General features: G+C 37.1%; 2 protein-coding genes and 1 non-coding gene across 5 annotated transcripts; 1 reads left to right on the top strand and 2 right to left on the bottom strand.

The window, feature by feature from the left end:
• Positions 1–1,976: 1,976 nt before the first annotated feature.
• On the bottom strand, positions 1,977–6,806 carry RPL37 (ribosomal protein L37). The gene is made up of 4 exons (XM_074282599.1): positions 6,682–6,806; positions 5,972–6,107; positions 4,810–4,894; positions 1,977–3,667 (listed from the first exon to the last, which is right to left on the bottom strand). The coding sequence occupies exons 1-4, from the start codon at positions 6,682–6,684 to the stop codon at positions 3,598–3,600; spliced, it is 294 nt and encodes a 97-aa protein (XP_074138700.1). The 5' UTR covers positions 6,685–6,806; the 3' UTR covers positions 1,977–3,597.
• Positions 3,764–3,842, bottom strand: LOC141552386 (small nucleolar RNA SNORD72). The gene has a single exon (XR_012485180.1). It is a non-coding gene; the product is annotated as a small nucleolar RNA SNORD72 (small nucleolar RNA).
• Positions 6,807–11,627: 4,821 nt separating the features above from the next.
• CARD6 (caspase recruitment domain family member 6) lies at positions 11,628–26,097 on the top strand. Of its 3 annotated transcripts, none has more exons than XM_074282595.1 (4): positions 11,628–11,868; positions 13,624–14,160; positions 17,148–18,341; positions 25,837–26,097. In XM_074282595.1, exons 1-4 carry the CDS (start codon positions 11,763–11,765, stop codon positions 25,968–25,970), a joined length of 1,971 nt encoding a protein of 656 aa, XP_074138696.1. In that variant the 5' UTR covers positions 11,628–11,762; the 3' UTR covers positions 25,971–26,097. The 3 variants fall into 3 exon arrangements, with proteins under 3 accessions (XP_074138696.1, XP_074138697.1, XP_074138694.1); XM_074282596.1 differs by having other exon boundaries at positions 25,890–26,039; XM_074282593.1 differs by having other exon boundaries at positions 17,148–19,355; positions 25,890–25,961.
• Positions 26,098–26,623: the final 526 nt, after the last annotated feature.

Raw genomic sequence — 26,623 nt, 5'->3', positions numbered from 1 at the left:
TACTTTGATAAATCAAAAATTGGCTAAGAAAAAGTTGGATCTTCTCTTCTCCAAGTTACACCTTTGTTAATGTCTTTTTCTTTTTTGCTGAGCAATTGGGGTTAAGTGACTTGCTCAGGGTCACACAGCCAGGAAGTGTTAAGTGTCTGAGGTCATATTTGAACTCAGATCCTCCTGTCTTCAGGGCTAGTGCTCTATCCACTGTGCCATCTAGCTGCCCCCACTTAATGTCTTTTCTAGGTGATTTGCTCCCACTATTATCTGGATTTTATTTTCTAATCTTTATTAATTCCTTCCTTGTTGTTTACAAACATGCCCATCTCATTCATCCTTAAAAAACTCTGATAAAACCCTGCAATTCCCTTAAGCTGTTGTTCCATATTTTTCCTCCATTTCACAGCTAAACCCCTAGAAAAAGCTTAGAATCTATCGCTTCTACTTCCTTTCTCCTCTTACTCATTTCTCAACCTTTTGTAATCTAAACTCAACACACAATGAAACCGTTATGCTCAAAGTTACCAATCATCTCTTAATTGCCAAATCTGATGATTCTCATTTTTCTAGCACACTTTCTTGTAGATATTACCTTTCCTCGATTTTTCTAACATAGCCTTTTTTCTATTTGTTATTTTAGTCACTGTCAGTAGTTCAACATCCATATATCTGATGGTGATTGTACTCTTAAGACTGTTCCACTGACAAGCTTAACATATCCAAAATTGAATTCATTATATTTTTTCCAAAGTCACCCCCCTCTGTAACTCTTCCATTTCTGTCCAGGGCACCAACATCCTTCTAGTTTCTCAAATTTGAAATCTTAGTACTATTGATTTTGGACCCTTCATCACTTTAACATAATCAAACAGTTGTTAAATCTTGTTATTTCTACATAACATTGTATTGGAGGTATTAGAACTTCTGCTCATTGTCAGTGTCATATTGTCCCTCTACCTCCATCACTAAACAATCTCTCATCTTTTGAGTTTCATTCAATCCACACTCATTTCTCAATTAAGATTCTGGCACCTATTTTTTTGACTTCTAGGACACTCTTTTCTTTCTCAATGAGTTCAGTGTCTGGGTTAGAAAACAACCATTTATTACATGATTAAAAATATATGCCAGATACAGCACTAATTACAGATACCATAAGGAGAAAGTTTCTGTTCTCAAGTAGTTTATACTATACTAGGGAAAATAATGTATAAAAGGAAACTGAAAAGGTAGGAAAAGGGGAATTACAGTAGCCATAGTGGGTCAGAAAACAGCACTCAAATTTCCTCAGTTTAAATATGGACACTAATTGCTGTGACCCTGGGAAAATCACTTAAGCCCTATTTACCTCAATTTCTTCATTTATAAAATAAGCTGGAGAAGAAATTGGCAAACTACTCAAGCAACTTTACCAAGAAAACCCAAATGGGGACACAGTTAACTGAATAAGTTACTATGCATGTTTTTTTGGGGGGGGCTTCTTTTAGATCTTTCCATGCTTCCCACATGTTCTCTGGCTGTGCCCCAATGTTTGGAATTCTCTTACTTTTGGCTTAAGTCCCAACTAAAATCCTACTTTTGTTTTCTTCCCCAATCCTTTCCTACTGCCTTCTCTTACTAACAACTTATTTGTATATGTCTGTTTGCTCATCTCTCCCTCAGTAGACTGAACTCCTTGAAGTCAGGGGCTGTCTTTTTGCATTTTTTAATTCTTAACACAGGTATATAGCAGGAATGTAACATTTATCTAACACCTACTATGTATCAGGCACTATAATAAGCACTTTATAATAATTCATAATTCTTATTTTATCCTTGCAACAAACCTCAAGGATTAAACTCATTCTAGAGATAAAGAAATTGAAGTAAACAGATTGAGTTGCTTAAGGTTATATACTGACAAGTGACTGAGGCTGAATTTGAATCTTCCTAACTCCAAATCTTCACTATTACCTAGCAACTCATATTGAAAATATATGAACTTTCCAAAGGAAACAGTTGACATTTATTTAAAGATTTAAACTTAATAAGCACTTTACATACAAAATTAACAATGTATATTACATATAACTGTATTAAGGCTTTTGGGGTACCCCATCTTCTCACTTCATGAGAGATAGATAGTACACACATGCTGACAAGTATAACACCCTACTTTATAAAGAAAAAAATCATATACATGGATATTTATTTTACAAGTTATGGTTTCCTTAATTTTTAAATGTTCAATTCCAAATTCTATCAGACCCCCTCTTCCAAGAAAACCAAAACCTATTACAAAACATTAGTCATGTAAAAAAATTCTAAGTATTAACCACAATCCCCTGTGCCAATCAATATCCTCCCCTTCCACCTCAGAAAACCCAAACCAAAACATGCTTTCATTTATATTTATACAGCTTATCAGCTCTCCATATGGAAGTGAATATACTGCACCATGCTAGCATCTTGGGTTGTAGTCATTGTATTGCTCAATTACTATTGAGTACAAATTCATTATTCTAGCATTCAAAATTACTGAAATGGCTACTACCCACAACAACTTTTTTTTACCAAATGACCAGTTGCTTAAAGGGACTTCCCATCTGTTTTCATTTGTGTGCATTTTATTTTTCCAAATGGTAGCCAAGATCCTTGAGAGAAAGGATCTTGGGTATCAGCAATTGCTATACAGATGCTGATTTACTTGATGCCAAATTACTGCTTTGATTTATAAAAATTATCTAAGACTAAGCAATTTTTCATCTGTAAAATACTACCATGTAGTATTATGTAGCACGAAATGCTACATAAGATGTCTTATGGTAGTTATAGCCTTATTGCCACACTTATCCTCAGCTTTCTTCAAAAGGTAGTTTTGCAATAACATTCCCTCTGGACACTAGTAAGCAATGTATAATCCAAGTGTCCTTTCCCCTGAAATGCAAGAAACCCATTCTAGTATTTAAACTTCCATTTAATAAATTACATATTTTGTAAGCTTTCCAAATATATTCTTAATATAGAAGCCATTTATCTGAAACAAAGTTGATATACCATGCTAAAAATGAAGTACAAACACTGCATACCCACGTATAGGTATTTGTAATGAGACAGGAATCACAGATGAACACACTCCAACAAAATGTACAAGATGAAACAAAATGGTAGAGCTGGAATTAAAAAAATAAAAAATGGCCAGATTCCAAATGTACTACTTTCTATTATGCCTTCATTTTTTCCAATTTAAGCTTTGCTAGCACAATCCAAACTAATTTAGAGCTGTGAAAACACCTTTGCTCCTTCTTGCCAGATATCAAGCTAATTTGTTAAAGAGCAGAGTTTGGTTACTAATTCAGTCTGATATTTAAAAGCCTGTAACAGATTTGTATACATTATCCTCACAACTCCATAACATAGGCACTATGTGTGGCAATCTTTTATAGCCCAACTTTTCTTAAATCATACACATGAGATCATATTGCTAAATAAGTCTAGAAGCTAGAACCCATCAAAGTAGACACAAACTTACTAATTCAAATTAGGTGATCAATGGATCAAAAGAAACTGACCACAATTATTTTTTTGATTCAGGACATTTATTTTAACAAAACAGTTAAATCCTTAAGATGAACTAGATGCTGCAACAGCTGCTCTCTTGGGCTTCGGTGTTGTTCCTTCACGGAATCCATTCCTGTGGCATTTGAAAGGGGGAAAAAAACAGGAAAAGACTTTAGTTTTTCAGGGTGCATTTTAAAAAATAATAGTGTACTCTAAAAATATTTTACTCAGCTTATCTCAGTTAAATGCTGAAATCACTATTAATTCATATGTTCAGACATTTTTTTAAAGTGCATCACTGACAAGCTGCAAACAATTCTTAGTTTCCTCCTGTTAAGGACACAAATTCCCAATTGGTATACTACTAATTTTTTAAAAAGGAAAGGTCCAATGATTCAAGAACACTGTGTTGGATAATAAAATCTACTTTAAAAATTCAATTACTATCAAAATGCTGTAATGTTAGAATTAATTTCTATTTTTTTCTGAATTACACTTATAAAAGTGCCAATTCTATTGTTTTAATATTACTTTCTCCATAGCAATATAAGAAAACAAAAGTGAAGAAAGCTGCTGGATCCAAACACTTGTCAGATAAAACACCACACAAAAAACCCAAAATCTTAAGCTACCTGTCTTAACAAGTGAAAAAAATAACTTTTCTTTAAAATAGTTCTAGAGCAGAGGGTTTTTGAAAATGTAACCCTGACATTAACCATTTTCAAAAATCCACACTGAATTTAACAGATCATGGCTATCACCAGGCATGTCTTTGGTCCTACAATATAAAGACAATTTAAGTGAGACTTAAGTTTATATATATAACCCTAAATACATCTTTGTTCATGTCCACCTTGATAACTATACCAGATTTTAGATGAGCCAGTCCTGAACACTGAATAAATACTAACAAGAATGAAATTCAAGAATTTCTTATAATTACCCAACACTTTAGTCTAACACATGAATTGATCTGTGAAGTGTCAGAAACTCTTAAGGAGACCCATATAAGTAAGTTCCTCTTAAGATACTCCCTTCCTCCCCCTGGCAAATGTTCTCTGCTTTTTAGGGGCCATCCTTATTTCATGCAGTTTGGAGGAAAAGCAAAACAAAAACATTTTTAGCACTTTACACATTATACTAAAAGCTACTCCCCAAAACTGCATACCACTGTTGGAGATAATACCCTTAAAACAATTCTACATACACACAAAAAGGGAACTAGTCATGATTTTGTTGCTTTTAAAGCTCAATAAACAAAACCCAAAATTGTACCTGAATCGGCGATAGACAATCTTTAGGTGCCTCATTCGACCAGTACCAGTGGTATTTCGTCGCTTAGCCTTTGCACTCCAATTATCTAGAGCAAACACACAAAAAGCAAAATTTAAGCCTTCAGGTCTCCAAATAGTTTTATTTCCCTAGTATTTTTTCAATGGCAACCAGTTTCATCAAGTTTAAAAATAATTATTAACAAGCCCATCAGATTTATTGACTATTCTATTTTCAGATTGGAGCCCAAATATCTATCCTAAGTAGTAGACTCACTGGATCAAACTTACAAACTATCCAAACAACTCAAAAAACCCCCCAAAAAAACCCCATAACATTATCATCATTAAGCTCACATGCAAAGTTCCAGAGATACAAAAAGGGAACGAACACCAATTCCTGTAGTGATAGGATGTGGGGGTAGGGAATGATTATGCAGCAACATAAATATATACAAAATAATCTTGTGGATTAAGAGAAAGAAAACTGTAAAGGTGAGTTTTCCCTTAAGAGGTGCTATTTGAGTTAAGCCTTGAACAAAGACAAAAAAAAAAAAAATCTGTTATTTTAACTTGCAGCTTTGGTTAGTGGGGTTTTTTCCTAAGTGATTTATCAACAGTTCTTCACTAACCAGCAGGACCTTAATGAGTTTTAAATTTGCATCAATTGAAGTTTCCCTAAAACTTTTTTTTGCTTGTACAAATTAAAAATATTTACCTCCATCTTGTCCCACTCCTTTCTCTTTTTGGTGTTTTGACAAAGAAATTTCACATCTCAAAGCTTTTCTTCCAATTAAAAAATTCAATAACTTAGAAAAAAATTTTTTTTAAAAGGAGTTTAGATTTAGAAGTCGCAGAGATAGATTACCCATTTAACAGATGAAGAAGAAATTGAGGTTCCAGGCAGTTAAAACAATTTATCCAAGACCATTTAACAAAAACAATTATTTAAATTCACCTCCTTTTGACTTAAAAAAAAAGCCCAACCTTTTTTCGCTCCAAAGGAAGGTATTATAATTTCCTAAGAAGTGACTGTTGAAGCAGCTGCTTCTAACTTGTCTCAGAACTTTTAACTTCTTTAATCTCATTTCACACACGTGGTACAGGAACCCAACACACGCACACTACAGTCTTCCTTATGAAATTTCCCCTACAACGAGACTTACACTTTCTCTTGCGTTTAGCAGGGTAGCCACACTTGCCACATGTTGACTTCTGGAGATGGTATGCCTTAGAACCACATCGACGGCACAGAGTGTGCGTCTTATTCCGGCGCTTACCAAACGAAGATGTTCCTTTCGTCTAGAAAACAAACACGAGACGTTCGAAATTGTGATGCTGCAGTTTGTCACCAAAAAAATGGTAGCAAATGCGCCGTTAAGATAAAACACAAATTCCCATTCAACCGCCACTGGGGGGATCCCAAACTGTGAAACCTTGTAAGCAACCCCACCCGATCATGCAGTGCCTCTCCTCCAACATTCAGAACTTGGGAAGGTTATTTTAAGTTACGGGAAGACTAGGGGCCATCAGAGTCCCGAACTTCTCGCTATTCCACACTACGTCGGGCCGGGCCGGCCATATGTTCTATCCCGGGAGCTCCCGGCATACCGAACGGTCCCAACCCGGACAAGGCCGCGCACTCCGATCTCTAAGGACAACGTGGGGCTGAGGGGCGTGAAGCTCAGCCCCAGGAAAAGCCGCCCCTGGAATTACTCGGGGCCCAGCTTTTAATTTCAGGTTCCCCCTTTCGGCTTTCTGCAGGATCCCCCTTCTTGGTGCCGGCAGAAGCCACTGCCGCCATTGTTGGTCGTCGCAGTCATCCGGGGAGAGAGGATGGATACCGATCCCAAGTAGACACGAAGGAAGGACTCACCATCTTCCTCCAGCCGCCGGGACGAAAAAGAAAGGAAGAGAAAGAACACTTCCGCTATATCAAGTTCGAGGGGCTTCCGTCGAGATAGTACTTCCGTCGGTCACGGTGCACCTTGCAAAAGGTTCCGCCGGCGGAAGTAAGAAGAGGGGGAACGGCCTGGACTCGGCGCCGATTGGTCCGCATTCTTGTCTTTCAGGCGGGAAGAAGGGGACGAATACCCTCTCTTCCGGTTCCTGGTTATTGGTTCCGCTGTGTCTCGGCTGCCTGCTGTGGCTTTTCTCGTAATCGTCGCCTATATCTCTTGACTACACCCTCTTTAGGCGCTAACGTGAGCCTGGTCGCATCGGTGACCAACCTCTCGGAAGCGACGATAACGCGGGAGCCTCTGGGATAAAAGAACACCGCTGGTTTTAAAAGGACCAGCTCCAGCCGCGCTGTAACAAGGAGGAAGGGGCCGCTTACAACGTGTGGCGGTGCTGAGCCAGTTACACCGCTCTGGGCCTCAGTTACCCCTTCTGCAGAATGAGGGAGCCAGATCCGCTAAGGGAAAGGGGAGAACGAGCATTTACGGAGCGCCTACTGTGTGCTAGGCGATGTGCTAAGCTCATTGCAAAGCGCTTTAGTTTTCAATTCGGGTTCTTAAAATTATGAATCATGGATCACTTTAGTATTGGAGAAGCTTATAGATCCTTTCTCAGAATAATTTTTCTTTTTTAATGCATTCAGTAAAATTCATTTGATTACAAAGGAAACCAACTAGAGTTGTAAAAATATCCGAAAAGGAAATAACCTCTGCACTGGATGGCCTCTGATGTCCCTTCCAACTCCACATCTGTGACATAACAGAAATTTTTAACTGAAGGACTGTGAATTTGTCTTATTTAGTATTACAATAATTAATTTCAATATAAATAATTTCCATTGTAATATTATAGTTTTTATTTTATGCATTTAAAAACTTGTGGGAAGGGATCTATAAGCTTCGCCAAATTGCCTAAGGAGTCCATGACCAAAAAAAAAAAAAAAAAGAAAAGAAAAGAAAGACTCCCAAGAACCCCAGCGGGATACTTCTTGATTACAACCAAAGTTTCAACCAAACTGGTTATTACTCTCTAGAAATACCTTTAAGGACATTTCATTTCCTACATTTTGTCTTTAAATCGAAAGACTGTCTTATCTGAAGTGAACTTCCTTTTTATTTGGTCTTGTAGAATCCCCAGTTTCCTTCAAAACTTAACGTGACATTTGTACTAATTTTCCCCAGTTTCTAGTGATCCCCCCAAAAGCAGCCCTACAGAGCCACCCACTAATTACTTTGTATTTAATTGGCATTAATTTTCAGTGTGCAACAAGGATTTTAAAGCACAACATAGTTAGAAATCTCATTTTTTGGTCCTTTTAACCCCATACCTAATAAAGTACCCAAAACTGTCCTGGTTCCTCCCCTCCCCCTCAGGCATTTTGGATTAAGTGATTTGACTACTGTGTGCTAGGCGATGTGCTAAGCTCATTACAAAGCACTTTAGTTTTCAATTCGGGTTGACGTAGACTGGAAGTATTAAATGTCTGAGGGGGGATTTGAACTTAGGTCCTCTTGATTAAAGGGCAAGCTTCCTATCCACTGCACCATCTACCTACCCCTCCTTTCTGCAGTTTTGAAGGTGTTATTACACATTCTTTGCCCTGGTTGTACTTAGATATGGATTATATACACACGCACATACTTATATTAATTATTATACACTTAGAAACCTCAAGAAGAGGCAGATTGCTATGAATCAGCTTATGGGTTAAACTTAGAACTGGGGAAATATGGCTTCAAATCTATTCTGACACTATTCATTTTCACTTTGTGCGCCACACCCCCCACACTCTAGAATTTACTGAGTTATAGACTTTTAGGTGGAGGATGTGATTGTGGCGGGTATTTTCCTAACAACATCCTCAACAAACTGTACGCACAAAATCCAAATAAAAACGTAAGATACAAAAAAATCACACTTATTCAAAGGCCTACTAGAATGGGAGGGCATAAATGGGCTCTTACTCTCTTTCCCTCTGATTGGAGGATGGAGCTACAAACTCCCAAACCTCTATTTCTGGAGGGAGCTCAGAGTGGACCATCTCATTTCTCTTCTGGTTGCCCTGCCTTAGGCTTTTTTTGACATCATCATGTGTTGGGTGATGGAGATAGAGATAAAACTGAAACAGCCCAAGTTTTCCAGGAGGTTACAAACTATGTGAGGACTAGAAATATAAACAAAATATAGTTAATAATAATTGTTAACCATCTATGGAGTTCCTTTACAATGATTAACTCTTACATATTGCTGAAATTATATTTTTTGACTGATGAGATTGGTGCTTCCCCTTAACAGAAATGCGAGTTAGGAAGGAGAAAAAAATGGTACCTCAAAAGTGTTTTAATTTTTCTAATGATTAAAGAATTTTAATTAAGTCTTTAGAGCTGAATTATTAATTTGCATTTCTTCTTTTGAAATTTATTCAAATCCTTTGATAAATTATTCTTTCAAGGTAAGGGAACTGAAACAAAAGTAGCTTATGAGGATCAGGAAAAACATACACAATGATGGCAATGACATAAATTGAAAAAAGAATAAAACAGTAGTGTGAAATTAGAATGGTCAGACATAAAAAAAAATGACCAAAAAAGAGATATGAAAAAGAACTAGGGATTATTGGGCCCAGCAGATATAAGAGTATTGGTCTTGGAGTCAGAAAGATGATGTTAGATCCTGTCCCAAATACTAGTTGTGTGGTCCTGGGTGAATCATTTAACCTCATCTTTAGTTTCCTGAACCTGTAAAATGGGAATAACAGTGTCTCCCTTTCAGTGGTGTTGTGAGAATAAATAAGAAAAATTTAAAGTAATTTAAAAACAGCACTATGTAGGTGCTAGATGTTATCATTAACAGTTAGACTTTTTCAATATATTGGTTGGATTTACTCTGGGAAATGTAGATAATACAAAAACAAAAGATAGAAATGAAATTTAAAAAAATTATTAAAAAGTCACTAGTCAACCCTTGAGGAAAAGGAGATTACATTAATACTGATACTGTTGGAATGGTCTAAATTCTTGGTGATCTACAGGTTAGAGGCTATAAGAGAGTTATTAAGAATCCTGTCCCGTCCAGCGGGACTCAGTTATTCGTGGAGAATTGAGGGGGATCCAGCCTGAAAGAGAAACGGGCAGGAAGGAGGAGGGAGACAGGCAAATGGTTGAAGCAAGTCTCGTTTATTGTTGGAAACAGCTCAAGTTATATAGGGTAAAGCTGGGTGCAATACGTGAGGACAAAGTTGCAGGGGAAAAAGGGCGCAGGGGAGAGTGAAGCTATGTGCGCTGCTTGTAATAAGTGTGCTACGTGGGAGAAAGGGTATGGGGGGAACTGCAGGAAGGAGCAGACATTCCGGGAGGAGGAGGAGGAAGGGCATCCTGTGGTGATAATTCTTATCTGAGTCTCTAGGGTTGTTAGGCCCCGAGACATCTCTGTGGTTAACACAATACCATGGCTATGTGTTCTGAAGTGTGGGGGTCGTTCTGCTTCTCTAGCCACCTGGTTGCCATCTATTGCTCAATGCAAAGTTTATGGTCTGGTAGTTTTCCATGACTATAGTTCCCGTCACCGACAGAATCCCTTTTAAATCAGCCGCAGGTTTTAGGAGTGAAAGAATTCACTCACTCTCGAATTATTAGTTGCAAAATGAAAGTTTATTGTTAGATAGAAATCAGTTTACCAAGAGCCTGAATTCTATAGTGGCAGATCTATGGGAGAATGGAGTTTTGCCACCCAAGAATGAAGTTCTCAGTGGACAGAAAGTCCTAGCAGCTAAGTGAGCGACCAAGGTCCATCTGCAAAAGACCTTCCTTGAAGGAAGCTATTATATTGGGTTTTAGTAGGGGCTGGGACAGCTCAAGTAGGCCAGACCCAGTGGAGGCTGGGACAGCCCAAGTTGGCTCATCTACAAGCTGGGTTTCAGCTTGAACTGGAATTTGAATAGAAATGAGTTTCTTTAATTCAATAGGGTTGGAATTCTTTTGCTCAGGACTGAACCAACCCCACCTAGATAACAGAATGAAACTGTTTGGCGGGGTCCCTCACTGAGGCAGAGTTGAAGATTTTCTCTTTCAAGGAATTAAGAATTTTGGAATCCCTTCTTCAATACTGCATTGCCAAGTTGTCAAATTCAAATATATAGATCTCTTCCAGCCACACATTGCCTTAGAAAACTACATATTTCCATTATCCATGTTGTACTGTATTTTTACTTATTTTGTTAAATATTTTTTAGTTACATTTTAATCTTATTCAGGGATATTATTGACTGACACATATGATACCTTTGCTCTAATAGATCTGTGAATATTTGCTACACTCAAAGTTAGCAAAATTCATCATTTATTATTAGCAAGGAGATCTAGAGAACAAGAAAAATGAAACACTATCACTTTAAGGAACTTATTTTTACACATAGCTCTTACTGGCTTACTGCCAACTGATTTCTGAAGTCCTGGCAATCGGGTTTCTATCCACTAAAGATAGTTCTTGCTTTGCTGGAGTGTTGTGAGGATGGAATGAAGTAATGTTTGCAAAATACTTTGTTGACTTCAAAGTAGTTTAAGAATGTGTTGATTATTTTTAAATTTGTTTTAAGAATGTGGTAGTTGAGAAAATGGAAGTAGTGTGTATAGATATATGAAAGTATTAGTTGAGGGCAAGAGATACTCTGAACATATATGTTGGAAAAATTGGTGGATTTTAATGTCATGGGTAAATGACTATCAACTGCACAGTTCTATCAAAAGCCTGACTTTTTCATTTCAGATGACTGCCCAAGAACTACTGTCTGTTTGTTTCCAGATCGAGTGAAGACAGGAACAATGGCTACTCTGATTATGGCTTCTTCAATCATTGAAAAAGAAAGACAAAAGTTAGTTAAAATTCTGCAGCAAGATCCTGATTCTGTGTTAGATACGTTAACTTCTCGGAACCTAATTTCTGAAGAGGAATATGAGATCTTGGAGACTATCACAGACCCACTGAAAAAAAAGTAGGAAGATGTTAATTCTGATACAGAAAAAAGGAGAAAGAAATTGTCAGCGATTCCTGGAATATTTACATAGTACTTTTCCAGACTCAGAAACCAGTTGGTGGTCTGCTCTTGGTGAGTTGAGATTTTACTTTTTTTTTTTAATTCAGATTTTCTGAATAAATAATGCATTATAAATTGTTTGCTTTTATATTTTTCCTATCACTTTTCTACAGATAAATTTCTTTTTTGATAAGGTTCAGAGGCACTTATACCTTTTATTTTGAATGAAGTGTACATTTTACCTCTCTAAGAACCTTTTGGGTTAGGTTCAGTGGCATAGATGGAAGATAGTATAAAGTTTCAATATAAATAGGGTTCCTAAAATCTTAATTTTAATTAGTTCATAAGTAGAGAATGCTAAATTTATCACATATATCCTACTCCAGAATTCAGATTGACAACATTGATTTTGCAGATTTATATTTATATTAGAATAAATTATAGATTTTTTATATTAGGGAAATTTGTGAAGTTTTCAACACTTAGATCAGTTGATGAAAGTATGTTACTAATACTTTCAAGGTTAGGGATTTGATTATGATGTAATTTTTTTCACAGAAAAAAATGTATCTTTTCATATGCTGTGCTAGCTATACCTACTAGCCATTTTGGAAATGTCTTGGATATGGTGAGCTAGTAGCTACATATTATATTTGAAAAATAGGTTTTGTGACTATCAGTGTAAGTCCAGTTTCCTAAAAAAATACAATTTATTTTTTTCCCTCTTAATTTCCTAAAGATACACAAATATATATATATATTTTTTTTTTCCCTGCAGAGGAAGAATTAACTTGTAGGAGGGAAAGTTGGTAGATATTTCCCTATGTGATTATTTAATATTTCTCTAGTTTTCCAATAGATAATAGAATCTCTATTCCTAGAAACCTTTTAAAAATACAGCAGGAATTCTTTAAATGAAGGCTTTGGAGAAAACAGGTAAAACTAAGAGAGAACTTCTGAAGGTCTCTTTTTCAGATTCTATGACAACCAAAGGAGCATAGACTTTATTTTTGAGATTTGCCATCTTATTTTGGAACTTCTAAACTTGGATCAATTTTGGGCTATCCCTAGTTCTGTAGAAATTTAATTGATTTTAGAGACTTCCATATAGTTTATGGGTCAAGATTTCTGATTAACACTGGGTCCCTTAAAGATGGCAAATTTTATATGAATCCAGTAAATATGCTCTAGTTTCCTTAGGTAGAAATAAATTTTTGGCCTACCTGAGTGAGTGAGGCTTCTTTATTCTTTATGGAAAGGTTATCAAAACCTATAATGCCAGAGAAACTGAGGCAAGATAGAGATTAGAGAGTATTTAATATTTTATTTGAAAGGGAGAGATTTACTGAGACCAAATGTATCCTTGGCTTGGTCCCAGGGCTGAATGAGACTATCGTCCCCAAGAATCCAGCAAACAATCTGAGTTTTCAGTGACATATATATACTTGGCTCAGACACAGGGGATAGACCGAGACAGGGGCAGAACAGGACTCTGACAGGGTGGGGGGAGGCACTGGAGATGGGGAGAGGCATCTTGATAAGACAGTATCTGATATTCTGATAGATTGGGATGGGGAGAGGCATTCTGATATTCTAAAATATAAGATTTTTTATTCTGATGATTAAGAGGGAGGAGTGGTTTTGGAGAATTGAGCAGAACAATTGAAGCATAACAATTCAGGGAAACTGAAGCAGGACAATTTAGGGAAACTGAGTCCAATTCGGGAAACTGAGTTAGGACAAAACAAGAGAACTGTGGCACAACAAACCCAAATCATTAGAAAATTCACTTTTTCAATTTGAGAGAAAATCCATTTTATTTTCCAGAATTTATTAAACAAGAAAAAGAACATGAGAAAGCAGAAGCTCTTCTGTTCATGGAAGAGAACAAGAATTCAGAAGTTACTCTGCTCACTGAAAAGAAACAGTACAAGAATATTGATGTTCTTATGTCTACAGAAGAGAGCCAAGATCTAAAAATTACTAGGCCTGCAGGGAATAAAGGAGCTAATAATTCACTAGTCACTGTGTCTTCCATGGAGGAGGAAGAGGAAGGAGATGAACTGAAAGACATAGAGGATGGAGACTCCTATGAAAATCCAGAAGCTGTTGTGTACTTAGGGGAAGAATGGGAAGATGAGAGTCCAGATGCTGATTTATACTTAGAAAAAGAGGATTATTTAGAATGTGAGGCATATTTTGAACATTCAGGATCATCAGAGGAAGAGGAAGCCTATGTGGATCTAGAAAACACTGAGTACTGTGGGGAAAATGACATGATTGAGTATTTGGATAGTGAACAGAGCTTTGAAAATTTAGAGGCTGAAGAGTATCTGGAGGAAGATGAAGCAGCAGATTTGGAAGGTAAAAGAATAAAATTAGTTCCACAAACATATATATTTCCATAAAATTTAAATCAAACAATAATAGAATTTTGATGTTACCATGAATCATTTAGGAGACAGAGAATAGCAGATTCTCAGCATCCTTTTCTACCTCTCCCTGCATGCCCTCTATGTCTTTTCATCAGTGGTAGGGATTGTAGGTGAGACTTCATCTCTGAACTCTTTGCTATACCCCACTGTAAATTACTCTCTCTCTTTTTTAAAAATTAAATTTCTAATTATAACATTTTTGACAGTACATATGCATGAGTAAGTATTTACAATATTATCCCTTGCACTCCCTTCTGTTCTGAATTTTTCCCTCCTTCCCTCTACCCCCTCTCCTAGATGGCAGGCAGTCCCATACATGTTAAATGTATCATAGTATATCCTTGATACAATATATGTGTGCAGAATCGATTTTTTTGTTTGTTGTTGTTGCAAAGGAAAAATTAGATTCAGAAGGTAAAAATAACCTGGGAAGAAAAACAAAAATGCAAACAGTTTACACTCATTTCCCAGTGTTCCTTCTCTGGGTGTAACTGATTCTGTCCATTCTTGATCAATTGGATCTGAGTTAGATCTTCTCTTTGTTGAAGATATCTACTTCCATCAGAATACATCCTCATACAGCATTGTTGTTGAAGTGTATAATGATCTCCTGGTTCTGCCCATTTCATTCAGCATTAGTTCATGTAAGACTCTCCAAACCTTTCTGTATTCATCTTGCTGGACACTTCTTATAGAACAATAATATTCCATTACATTCATATACCATAATTTACCCAACCATTCTCCAATTGATGGGCATCCATTCATTTTCCAGTTTCTAGCCACTACAAAAAGGGCATTTGGGGATAATATTTCATTCTTCAGAATTCTTCACACCAAGTCTTTGGGCTCTGATTGGCCCAGAGTGAATGATTGTTTCTATTTTGGCCAGAAACTTTGAGGGTCTTCCCCTCCCAGATTTTTGCTTTTGACTATGTAAGAGAGGCCATTTCCTGCTTCATTGACAATATTGTAAAATTACCCATGCAAATGTTCTGTCAATAAAAAGCTATAATAAGAAAAAAATTAAAAAAAAAGAAATTTTGAAAAAAAATTGCAAAAAGAATGACTCTTTTTTTCAGCACACATAAAATTTATTAATAGACCTTATTTTCCCAACTTGCCATTAAGTTTATCACTGACATCAATTACTATTTCCAAGAGAAGTATATAGGGAATACATTGGAAGTTAACTGTTGGAGTTCAAATGAAGTATTAACATTTTAAGAAAAGATTTGTAAGATCTTGTGACAATAAGGTTCATTTTTAAGTTTGGATCAATATAATGGTTCCTGCTGTGGTCATAGAGACTTTATTTTAAACAAAGCATTATGAGTTCAATCACAATTGTTCTGAACCCCCATATAGGAAAATGTCTAACATCATCTTAGAAAGAGATTAGGGTCTCTGCCTTTATTTATGAAATTTAAAAAAAGTTTTATTTGCCCAATGAACAGAAATCTATGATCTCTTTACCCTCTGCCACATTGAGAAAGAAAAATCAATTCTTTTTATTAAATGTTTATAGTCAAGCAAAATAATTTTCCTTAGGTATGTTAAAAACTGTGTATAGTTCTGTCCCCTGGATTCTTCACTTTTCTGTTAGAAGATGAGTAGCATGCTTCAGTATTAGTCCTTTGGAATCATTGATGATCATTCTCGCAGCTCTCAAAATGGCTTATCTTTATTATATTGTTATTGTACAACATTGTTCTCTTGATTTTGCTTATTTCATTCCTTTTCAGTTTATAAAAATCTTCAAAATAATTCCTTTTAATAATATTGCTATTAGAGTATAAGCTGTTCTTGTGCTTCTACTTATTTCACTCTGTATCAGTTCTTAAGTTTTTTTATGTTTTTGAAGTAATCTTTTTCCTCTTTTCCTTCAGTATAATAATATTCTATCACATTTATATATCACAATTTATTTATTCCCCAGTTGATGGGTATCTCTTTAGTTTCCAGGGTTTTTTTCCCTATCATTTTTCCACTTTATTTTATCTCTTTTGAGTATAAACTTTGAAGTGATATAAATGGGTGAAAGGGCCTATACTTTTTGGGTATAATTCTAAATTGCTTTCTATAATGATTGTGTTCAATCATAAGTCCCTCAACAATGCATCATCTGATTTCCCACAACCCGTTTGACCTTCCTTTTGTGTGTGTGTTAGTTATTTTTGCCAATATGACATATATTTATATCTACTTCTTCTTAACCTCTGGCCATTTTGTAGATGAGTTAGGTTATTGAAGATATCTGGATAATGAGATAGGATATTATATTGTAGTGTCTGTGGTTAGACAGGCAATGGGGGAGGGAAGTTGAAGAAAGAACATACCTTTTTTGTTAACTTTTCCTCAGTTCTTGAGTAGGTGGGTACACTTGTAGCAACAGCCCAGGTGTCCTCTTAGATATCTATAGAGCTAATGACTCTTCTTAATATCTCCATTTTCTGCCACATTTTGATCCTACCTTCTCTTTGTGTGTTGCTTATTGCCCTGGAGTTGCTAGTTCTTGGCTTAGCTTTGTATGACCCCATCCTGTCCTCTCTGCTTCCAGATCCTTAGAATTCCTTTTGTATAAAGTATTAAATTTGATAAATTTAATAAGTTAATAAAAGTTTCTCATACAATAGCTTTGATTACTTCAAGGAGATGTACAGGCTCTATTCCAACTTAGTTTTGCTTGATTTCTTGATTCAAAACATGTTATTATCCAATTTATGTAATTACTTTTACGTTGGTAGAATTCTCAGTGGAGCTCCACTCTTACAAACTAAAAAGAGAATGTCTTGTTGGTTGCAAGTCAAATTTATATTGTCTCTAAATTAGATAGATTCCATAAATTACTCTCTAAAGTTCACATTGTTTTTAATGATCATTTTACCATTTGCTATGTTTCTTATTTTTCTTTAGAGAGAAGAAAAACATTCAGAGAAATCCTGTCACATTTGGAAATGGACAGGAATAAGAAGCTTCTACCAAGTTTTGTTCATCAGTTCCATTTGGACCATGGATGTTATTGGATCCCTCAGACATCAGCAGACTTAGCCTGGAATTTCCTACTAAAAATTCAGTCCTTAGATTTGACTGCCAGAGATACAGTCCTTGGCCAGAAGATTGCAAATGAGGATAGCAAAGAGGGACTGATCACTAAGGTAGAAAATATGGGTCTTAGAGACAAAGATACCATTAATCCGTTGGATGTTCTTTGTGCCATCATGCTTTGTTCAGACACCTCTTTGCAGCAGGAGGTCATGGGGAACATGTTTAAGTGCCACTTTGCCCTTCCTTTGCTGCTACCAGATGCAGAGAACAATAAGTGCATTTTGATGATGGGGGCCATGAAGAACATTGTACCAAAGGACTTAGTATATTCCCTAGGAGATGCTGCTGAGGTTGGGGTAAAGTCCTTAGTGTTTATGAAAATGCCACTTATCTCTTTTGTTCGATTGGGGTACTGTGGTTCATCTAAATCCAGGATCCTTAATGCAATGCTCAGCCTTCCCCAAGAGCAGCCTCCTGACATCTTTCTCCATCGAGACTCCCATACCTCATTACTTCCTCGGCAAATTTCTGATGGTTTGGTAGAGATTACTTGGTGTTTTCCCAACAGTAGCACTGGTAAGGAAAATCCTGACTTTTTCCAAGAGCCTGTGGCTATGGCCAATCTTAGGGGAGATCTGGAGTGTTTCTGGATGCAGTTTGGCTTTTTAATGGAGGTCTCCTCTGCTGTGTTCATTTTTACTGACTGTCCAGGTGAAAGGGAATGGAACCTCCTGGCATTTCTAGGAGAATCTGCTAAGGAAAGATGCTACTTCATTCTCAGTCCCCAGTCTAGGGAGAGTGAGGAAGCCCAATTATTCCAGAGAGTTTTGAAACTGAAGCCATCGCAACTGCTGCTTCTAGAGGAGAGTGAAATAGGGGATAGAGGAAAGGATGCAGAGGGCCTCCAAATAGCCCTGAAAGAGGTGATGTGCTCTCCTCTCAGATATGTGTCAGTAGAAGACATGGCATCCTTGGCCAGAGAGTTGGGAATCCAGGTTGATCAGGACAGTGAGAAAACCCAAGGTGTTCAAGGTACCCTTAATGAAGCCATACCTGAAGCAGGTAAGGTTGAAGTACCCCAGAGCCATACCCAGTTCACAGATCTACCAGGAAGCCAGTGTGAAATGCCTACAGAAGGGAGTAGGATTTTTAGGGAAATCCACTGCCAACCTCGTGCTTTCCATTGTCCTACATCATTTACCTCTGACCCATGGGCCTGGAGACACCCAAAGACCATAATTAAGGGTAATCCTAACTGGCCCCCTCTGAGACAGCCCTGGACCAGAGATTCCAATGTGTGGGCAGGGTTTAGTCCCAGATGGTTAGGCTCTTTGGCCTTTCACAATAGAAACACCGATATACGAGGCAGAAGTCCTGGCAGAGGGGCTTTCCAACCTCAGAGAATTCGTCAAGCTGCAGCATTAGTAAAATCTTCTAGACCACCTAGACCAGTTTCTCAAACTGTACAGGCCCCATGCCAGGGATCTCAGTCAAAAATTTTAAGAGCCCGTAGATTCGCTTCTCAGGCAGGTCATTTGCAAACCATAGGACCACAAGCAGTAGGAACATCTATTCAACCTAAGGGACAAGCTTTTCATTTAATAGGTTCCAGGAACTCAGGATTCCTACCTATAGGAATGACCAAGAAACCCATCAAAGAAGCATCAAAGTTAGGACAGGATCAGATTGCAGAAGAACAGTCCACAAAAACATTTAGGAGGCCAGCCTCCCAATCATGGGGAGCAAAACTAAAAAGAACATTTGGGACCCAGAAATCTCAGCAATCAGGAGTAACTGGGCAGACAATGAAATCATCCTTTCCGATAGGAAGCTTCATGCCCCAGCAACCTCAAACAGCCAGAGTAACTGGGAGGCCCATAAGACCTGCCTATAATCCAGGAGCAAGTAAACAGCATCAGGGCCAGACCACAAAACCTACTTCCCAAACAAGACATTCATCCAATTATAGTAGTAAATCCCCACCCAAGTCTCAGTTCAAGCCTCCTCACAATAAGCCATCCTGTTCCACTGGAGGAGCCAAGAGAAGAGGAACATAATCCAATACTTCAGAATTGAGTGAGTCTAATTACTAAGAGGCAGCTAAGCAGTGCATTGGATTGAATGCTGGACCTAGAGTCAGGAAAACCTGAGTTAAAATCTGCTTCAGATATTTACTTACTGTAAGACTCAGGATTTAACCTCTGTCTGCCTCAGTTTCCTCATTTGTAAAATGGAAATAATACTAGAAGTTACCTTCCAGGATTATTTTGGGAGTATATAATATTGGGAGTATAAATACTATATATGTGATACTATTTGTAAAGGTCTTTGTAAACCTTAAAATACCATATGAATGCTAGATTATTATTACTGTTGTTACTATAAACTAAGTCTCCTTAACTATTACTCTGTATCTCATATAACCATTCAATTGCCAGATTAGTTTATTTGATGTGCCACTTGATCTTTTTGATTATTTCTCCATTGCTAGAGATCCTTAAATAGCTAATCCTTGCCCAAAGAATAAGTTAAAATTCCCAAGACTCTCTATAATTTGGCTCTAATTTATTTTTTGGACTAGTGAGGATGAGGGGCTTGGATTTAAGGAGCCCCCCCCTTTTTTTTTCTTTATTTTCTCCAGGATAAAGGCAGTCCTGGAATTATGGCACTTGCAACCTTATAGTGTCAGGATAGAGTAGATGTTCAGGCTCAGATTATTAATAGGAAGGATCCCACAGGGTATAGAAACAAAAACATTTCTCTTTTATTCCATTATTCTTTTACATTCCACAAATATTTCTTAAATGACTGCTATCTTTATAGCCCTGTGCTAGGAATTGGGGATATTAGTTCTGTATACAAGTACAGTACCTAATAATACTTGTTAATAATATACTTGTTGATTGATTGTTTTTTTTAATATGAAATATACATATATATATTTAATATGAAATATATATATATATAGTTTATTTTTAATACACATTGCTTTATGAATCATGTTGGATGAATAAAATCAGAATAAAAAGGAAAAACTAAGGGAGAGAAAAAAAAAACTTTTGAAAAAAGAAGTGAATATAGCATGTGTTGATTTACATTAAGTCTCCTTAGTCTTTTTCTAGATGCAGATGGTATTTTCTTTATAAGACTGATTGGTTTTTAATCTAATTGATTGTGAAAGGAAGGAAAGATATATGATAATAGCTTGAAGGAATGTTCGAGTTAAAAGAAGGTCTTTTAAGGTTGAAAGAAATCTAGAAATCTAAGGTATTTTTACTGCTAGTATAGAAGAAACCAGAAGATAAAAGATTGAAGATTAAAGAGAGCAGGGATGGGATTATGAGCATAAGTAGAAGGGCTATCTAGGTAAGAAGGGCTACTTCATCTCCAGAGAATGGGGAAAAGGATGAAAGAATAGGGACCAATGGACATGGTAGGGTATACAAAAAGTTTACTTTAAATGAACTTAATTTTCTCAGTAAAATAGGAGATAAGGTCCTTTGTTGAGAATGCAGTGGTAGAATAAGAGAATATTAAGAATATTATTTTAGGCCATCACAGTTGATAGAAAGTCAGTGAGGAGGAATATAACATGTTTGGTGAAGTGTGGGGAAAAAGCAGGACTGGGAAAACAACATACCCAATGATTATAATACTAAATGAAAACAGTAGAAAAACTCAAACCAAGTACTGTATAATTACAATAAGCAAGCTTTACCTGGAAGAAAAGATGAAAAAAAAATGCACTTCCCCTTTCTTTGCTGAAGTGGGGACACTATGGGAAAATGGGGGAATGGAAACACAAAACATAAAACATGAAAAAATATAGTTAAGAGGAATGAAGATAAAGATTTTGAAATTTAATATTTAATATTTGGTAAATTATATTAATACTCAATGTTTGCATATAAATTTCCATCAGTATATCATTAGAAGACAAGATATAATCAATGCATAACTGGAAAAACTTAAGGAAATAAATATATCTTGTACCTAAAATTTTATCAGTGCAGTATTACCTAAATCAAATTATTTTCAGTTTTCTAATTCTTTATGGTTTTTCATGGCATTTAATATTTCTGTTAAAGACTTTCCTTTAATTGTTTTATATTTCTAGGGATTAACAATGTACTACCTAATGTACAATTGTCCATCAGTTATCTCATTATGACTATATGATTAACTCATCTTTTTTTTACTGATTATCTACTTTTTTTTCATGTAATTTCTTAACTGTCTAGCTGAAGTAGTGGGAGGGACAGTGATACCATCAGCACCTTCCCCCCAGCAATCACCCCCTCCTATGACTATATTGCAAAGGACACTACTTAAAGCCACAGAAGAAGGCCAGGATTTAATTGATTTGAAAATTGCTATGTATCCAGTGATTTAACAGTTTAACTCTTCAGGAAAAGAAAGTAGAAGATACACTCCTTTTGATCTAGAAATCCTCAAAGACCTGAAAAAGGCTTGCGCTCTTTATGGGGCTACATCAGCTTATGTTAAGATGTTATTACAGAATTTGGCTTATGAAGTCTTAACCCCTAGTGACTGGAAATCTATAGCAAGGGTATGCTTAGAAACTTGCTATGGCTTTCTGAAGTATAAGCCCAACAAATAGTCATAGTGGAGTTAATACTCCAATCACCTATGATCAACTAACAAGTGTAGGTTCTTATGCAGACATTTCAGTACAGATTACCCCTTAGTAGCACATGAGCAAATTGCTACTGCTGCTATCAAAGCATGGGCTTTTCTTCCCAATAAAAATGACAAGGGTGAGGCCTTCACAAAAATTACAAGAGGGCCCAATGAATCCTTTGCTGATTTTGTGGGACGTTTGCAGACAGCTGTCATATGGACTAATGGTGAAAATGCAGTAATAGACATTTTGATAAGGGAATTTGCTAAAGAAAATGCTAATGAAGTTTGCAGAAGAATTATACTAGGACTACACAAGGATACTCCTTTAGAGATGCTGTGCCACAGTGGGCACAAATGCCTTTTATATCCAGGCTATGATTCAGACTTCCAAAGATCCCAACATGGGAAGAAAGGATCACTTTTGGCAAGGGACTTCCAGAGAGACTCGTCAATGCTTTCAATGTGGTAAAGTGGGGCATAGAGACAAGAATGAGAAAACAGGGTGGGAGAACAAGACCCAATACCTCATGTCCAAAATGCAATAGAGGCTTCCATTGGGCATCAGAATGTAGACTAATTCAGGGAAATAGGATGAGGGGCTCAGCACCAGGACCCAAAGCAAAAAATACTTGGTGCATGATGACAGCCAATGCTATACTTAGAGAGCCTTTAGAAGTTCAATACCCAGAAATGACCAATCAGCCAGGAAGCCATCTGATGGGAAAAAGGGATTACATAATCAACAAGCCAGGAAGCAATCTAATGGGAGAAAGGGATTACAACTGGGGAGAATAGAGTTGTATGTAGCTGGGACTACTGAGATATCCCCTGGAGAGGTGAAATCTGTTCCTCTCCAGTTTTTGGATCCCTTGCCTCCAGGCACAGTAGGCTTGACCATTTCCTCTCCTGAGAGTACTTACAAAACAGTGTCCATTCATACACTGATGTGGGAAACTAGGGAATGTGTAGATACTATTCCAGTCACTAATACAGGTCGACAATGTGTGACTTATCAACCAGGATAACTCATACAGGTTTACTCATACAGACTCCTAATGGGCAATCTAGTGATAGTCGCCCAGATTCTGACTCCAAGCAACAAAATCCAGGAATATACTGGACTGCAGCTGTGACAGCTGACCGAACTATGCTCACTATCTATAGAAATGGCATACCATTAGAAGGATTGGTAAACAGTGATGCAGATCAAACAGTCATTAGAGGTGCCAACTGGCCTGGTCACTGGCCAAAGACTAAGGCAGACACCTACATGTCTGGCGTAGGAGGATCAATAGCAGCTGAAGTTAGTGCTACCTCTTTGAGATGGACTTTTGAAGGCAAAACAGAAGTTTTTACTCCTTTTATAGTTGAAAAAAATCCCATTAATCTGTGGGGAAGAGACATAACAATTAGGATTAAAAATGAGTGCTTTAGATTTTTAGGCAGCACTGCTGTTGAAGGCCTGCCACCACTTTCCCCTGTTCCTATCCAATGGAAAACTGATACACCAGTGTGGATAGAACAGTGATCTGTAGGTAGCGATTAGATATAGTACAGGAACAACTTGACCAAGGACACTTACAACCTTCTCTAAGTCCTTGGAATTCTCCAGTATTTGTTGTAAGAAAGAAATATGGAAAATGGAGGATGTTGACTGATTTAAGAAAGGGAAATGAACAGATGGAAACTATGGGAACTCTTCAGCCTGGACTTCCATTTCCTACTCAGTTGCCTAGAGAATGCCCTCTGTGAGTTATAGACATTAAGGATTATTTCTATTCTATTCCTCTGGATAAGGAGTTTATGAAAAGATTTGCCTTTTCAGTGTCCAGTGTTAACTTAGCTGAGACTTATAAAAGATATGAAAATTTTGCCATAGAAAATGAAAAACAGTCCTATTATGTGTCAAATATATGTTGCTGCTACTCTTACTCCAGTAAGAAAAGCATTTCCAAAAGTAATGTTATTACATTACATGGATGATATATTAGAATGTGCACCTGAGGAATACATGTTAGAAGCATGTCTAAAAAAACCCCATAGAAACACTAAGGAATTATAAATTATACATAGCTCCAGAAAAAAGTCAAAGACATGCTCCTTTTCAATATTTAGGTTATGAAGTATATCCTAAGGTGCTTACAGTATAAAAATTCTCTTTAAGAACAGAGAAGCTAAATACCTTAAATGACTTCCAGAAATTGATAGGAGATATCCAGTGGATGTGTCCAGTGTTAGGTTTGACTACCTATCAATTGCAACCATTATATGACGTTTTAAGAGGAGACAGTGCTTTAAACTCACCACGCCAGCTTACAAAAGAAGCGTAAGCAGCTTTGAGAGAAGTTGGACTGGCTTTATCCAATGTGGTTGAAAGAGTCACTCAAAAACCCTTGGAAATATCTTTTGCTACAAAAGAGGCACCCACAGCAGTCATTCATCAAGGAGACAATGTGATAAGAGTGGGTGAACCTCTCAGCACAACCAGAACAAAGCCTTATTCCTTACCCAGTGCTTGTGGCTAGAATTTCATTAAAGGCCATTAAACGAGCAGTACAATTATCTGGGATAAGACCTGACAAGATATACACCTTTTATACTAATGCACAAATTAATGTATGCTGTGAAACCATCCCAGAGTGGCAAACTTTATTAGCCATGGCTCCAAATTTTACACACAGGTTTCCATTAAAGTTTCCAGATACATAATTGGCGATGGATTCTTAAAGAAAAGGTTTCTAAAAGTCCTTTTAAAGGACCAGCTATCTTTACAGATGCATCCAAACATAATATTTGCGCTGTATACTCTTGTGATTTAGCTATAAAGAGAGTAGTCAGAACTCCTTTTCAGTCCATTCAGCAGAATGAATTGTATGCAATCATTCTAGCTCTTGCTTTTTATCCGGGAGACATAAATATAATATCTGATTTGGCCTATTCAGTAGGTGTGGTACAAAGAATTGCCACAGCCCAAATAAAATTTGTAGGATCTAATATCTATCAGCTGTTTAAGGAATTTCAAGAGCAAGTGAGAAAGCATCCAAGTAAGATTTATATTTTTCATGTCCACTCCCATAGTGGACTTCCAGTTGCTATTTTTGATGGTAATTCAAAGGCAGATAGCCTTTTAACTATGTTGGCCAATACTCCTTTATTTCAGGAATCCCAAGAATCTCATTTTAAATATCATCAGGTTGCTCGAACTTTATGTTTACAATTTAGAATAACAAGAGAGGAAGCTAGGAGCATAGTAAAAGCCTGTACAGCTTGCATTCCTTTTCATGTTCCTATACTCCCTCCAGGGAAAAACCCTCATGGTTTGAAACCAAGTGAAATTTGGCAAATGGATGTGACCCATTATAAATCTTTTGGTCGTCTGTCTTTTATCCATGTTGTGGTAGACACCTTTTCAGGATTCACTTTTGCAATGCCAGCAGCAAAAAAGACAGCCTGAGTAGTCACTGAATTCCTTATACAAGCATTTGCAACCATGGGTGTGCCATAAACAATAAAAACAGACAATGGATCTGCATATACTTCTAAACATTTTGTACACTTTTGTGTACAGTATAAGATTTTACACACTACTGGCAGATCCTTTAATCCTCAAGGTCAGGCAATAGAAGAGACATTAAGATGCTCCTCCAAAAACAAAAGAAAGGGGGAGCCACAGGTAACCCTAGAGAACTTCTAAATCTAGCCCTTTACACTATTAACTTCTTAATCTTTGACAAAGATGCACTGGCTCTGGCAGACAGGTTTTAAAATCCACTGGAAGGGCAGTGTCCAGTATGAGCAGCTCCACTGTCTTTAGATTATCGCCAGGTTATGTGGAGAGACCCAGAAAGTGGTGAATGGAAAGGACCAGATTGGTTAACTGCTTGGGGGAGAGGGTTTGCTTGTATTTCCACAGATAGAGAAGGATTCAGATGGGTGTCAATGAGCCATATTCACCTTGTCCATCAGAGAGAGATGGAGCAGACCCTTGAAACAAAGAAGACCCAAGCAACATCAGGTGGTTCTGTTGTTGACTGTGCCCACCATTGAAAGAGCATGGCAGTTATGGCATTTGACTCATGGACATCAAGAATTATTGGACTTCAAAACCCTCAGGAATCACGGGATTCTCTGAGACATGATAAGACTGTTGTAGGACTTGAAAACCCTCAGCAATCACTGGATTCTCTGAGACATGATGAAACTGTTGCAGGACTTCAAAACCTGCAGGAATCATTGGATTCCCTAACATATAAAAAGACTGTTGCAGGACTTCAAAACTTGTGGGGATCATTGGATTCCCTGACATGTGAAGCAATGAACAATAGATTGGTTTTGGACTATCTCTTGGCTGCTGAGGTAGGCGTAGGTTTGTTTATATACTCTCCTTCTAGGATTTATGGAAATCTTTTACAACACCATGTTGATTCATATTGTTTGTTATATTATTACTTGCATATACAATTCATGTTTGTTGCATCACATTGAACCTGCACTGGATGTGGGGAGAGTCATCACTAATAGCCTGTGCATTATTGCTATGTGCTTGTGTAATACCTCCCATGCTGATGGGTTTGTGCATACCTGTTTCTAATAAGACCCTTTAGCCCAGAAACCCTCTAGCAATCCCCACTTCCCTTTGGTGCTTTTCATTTCCTTTCCTGAGATGTCAGGAAGGGCGTGATCACCTCCTTTTTGGAGTT

The sequence above is a fragment of the Sminthopsis crassicaudata genome, chromosome 1, assembly GCF_048593235.1.
Source record: "Sminthopsis crassicaudata isolate SCR6 chromosome 1, ASM4859323v1, whole genome shotgun sequence".
Classification (NCBI taxonomy): Eukaryota; Metazoa; Chordata; class Mammalia; order Dasyuromorphia; family Dasyuridae; genus Sminthopsis; species Sminthopsis crassicaudata.
This window is presented reverse-complemented; position numbering and strand designations above follow the sequence as displayed.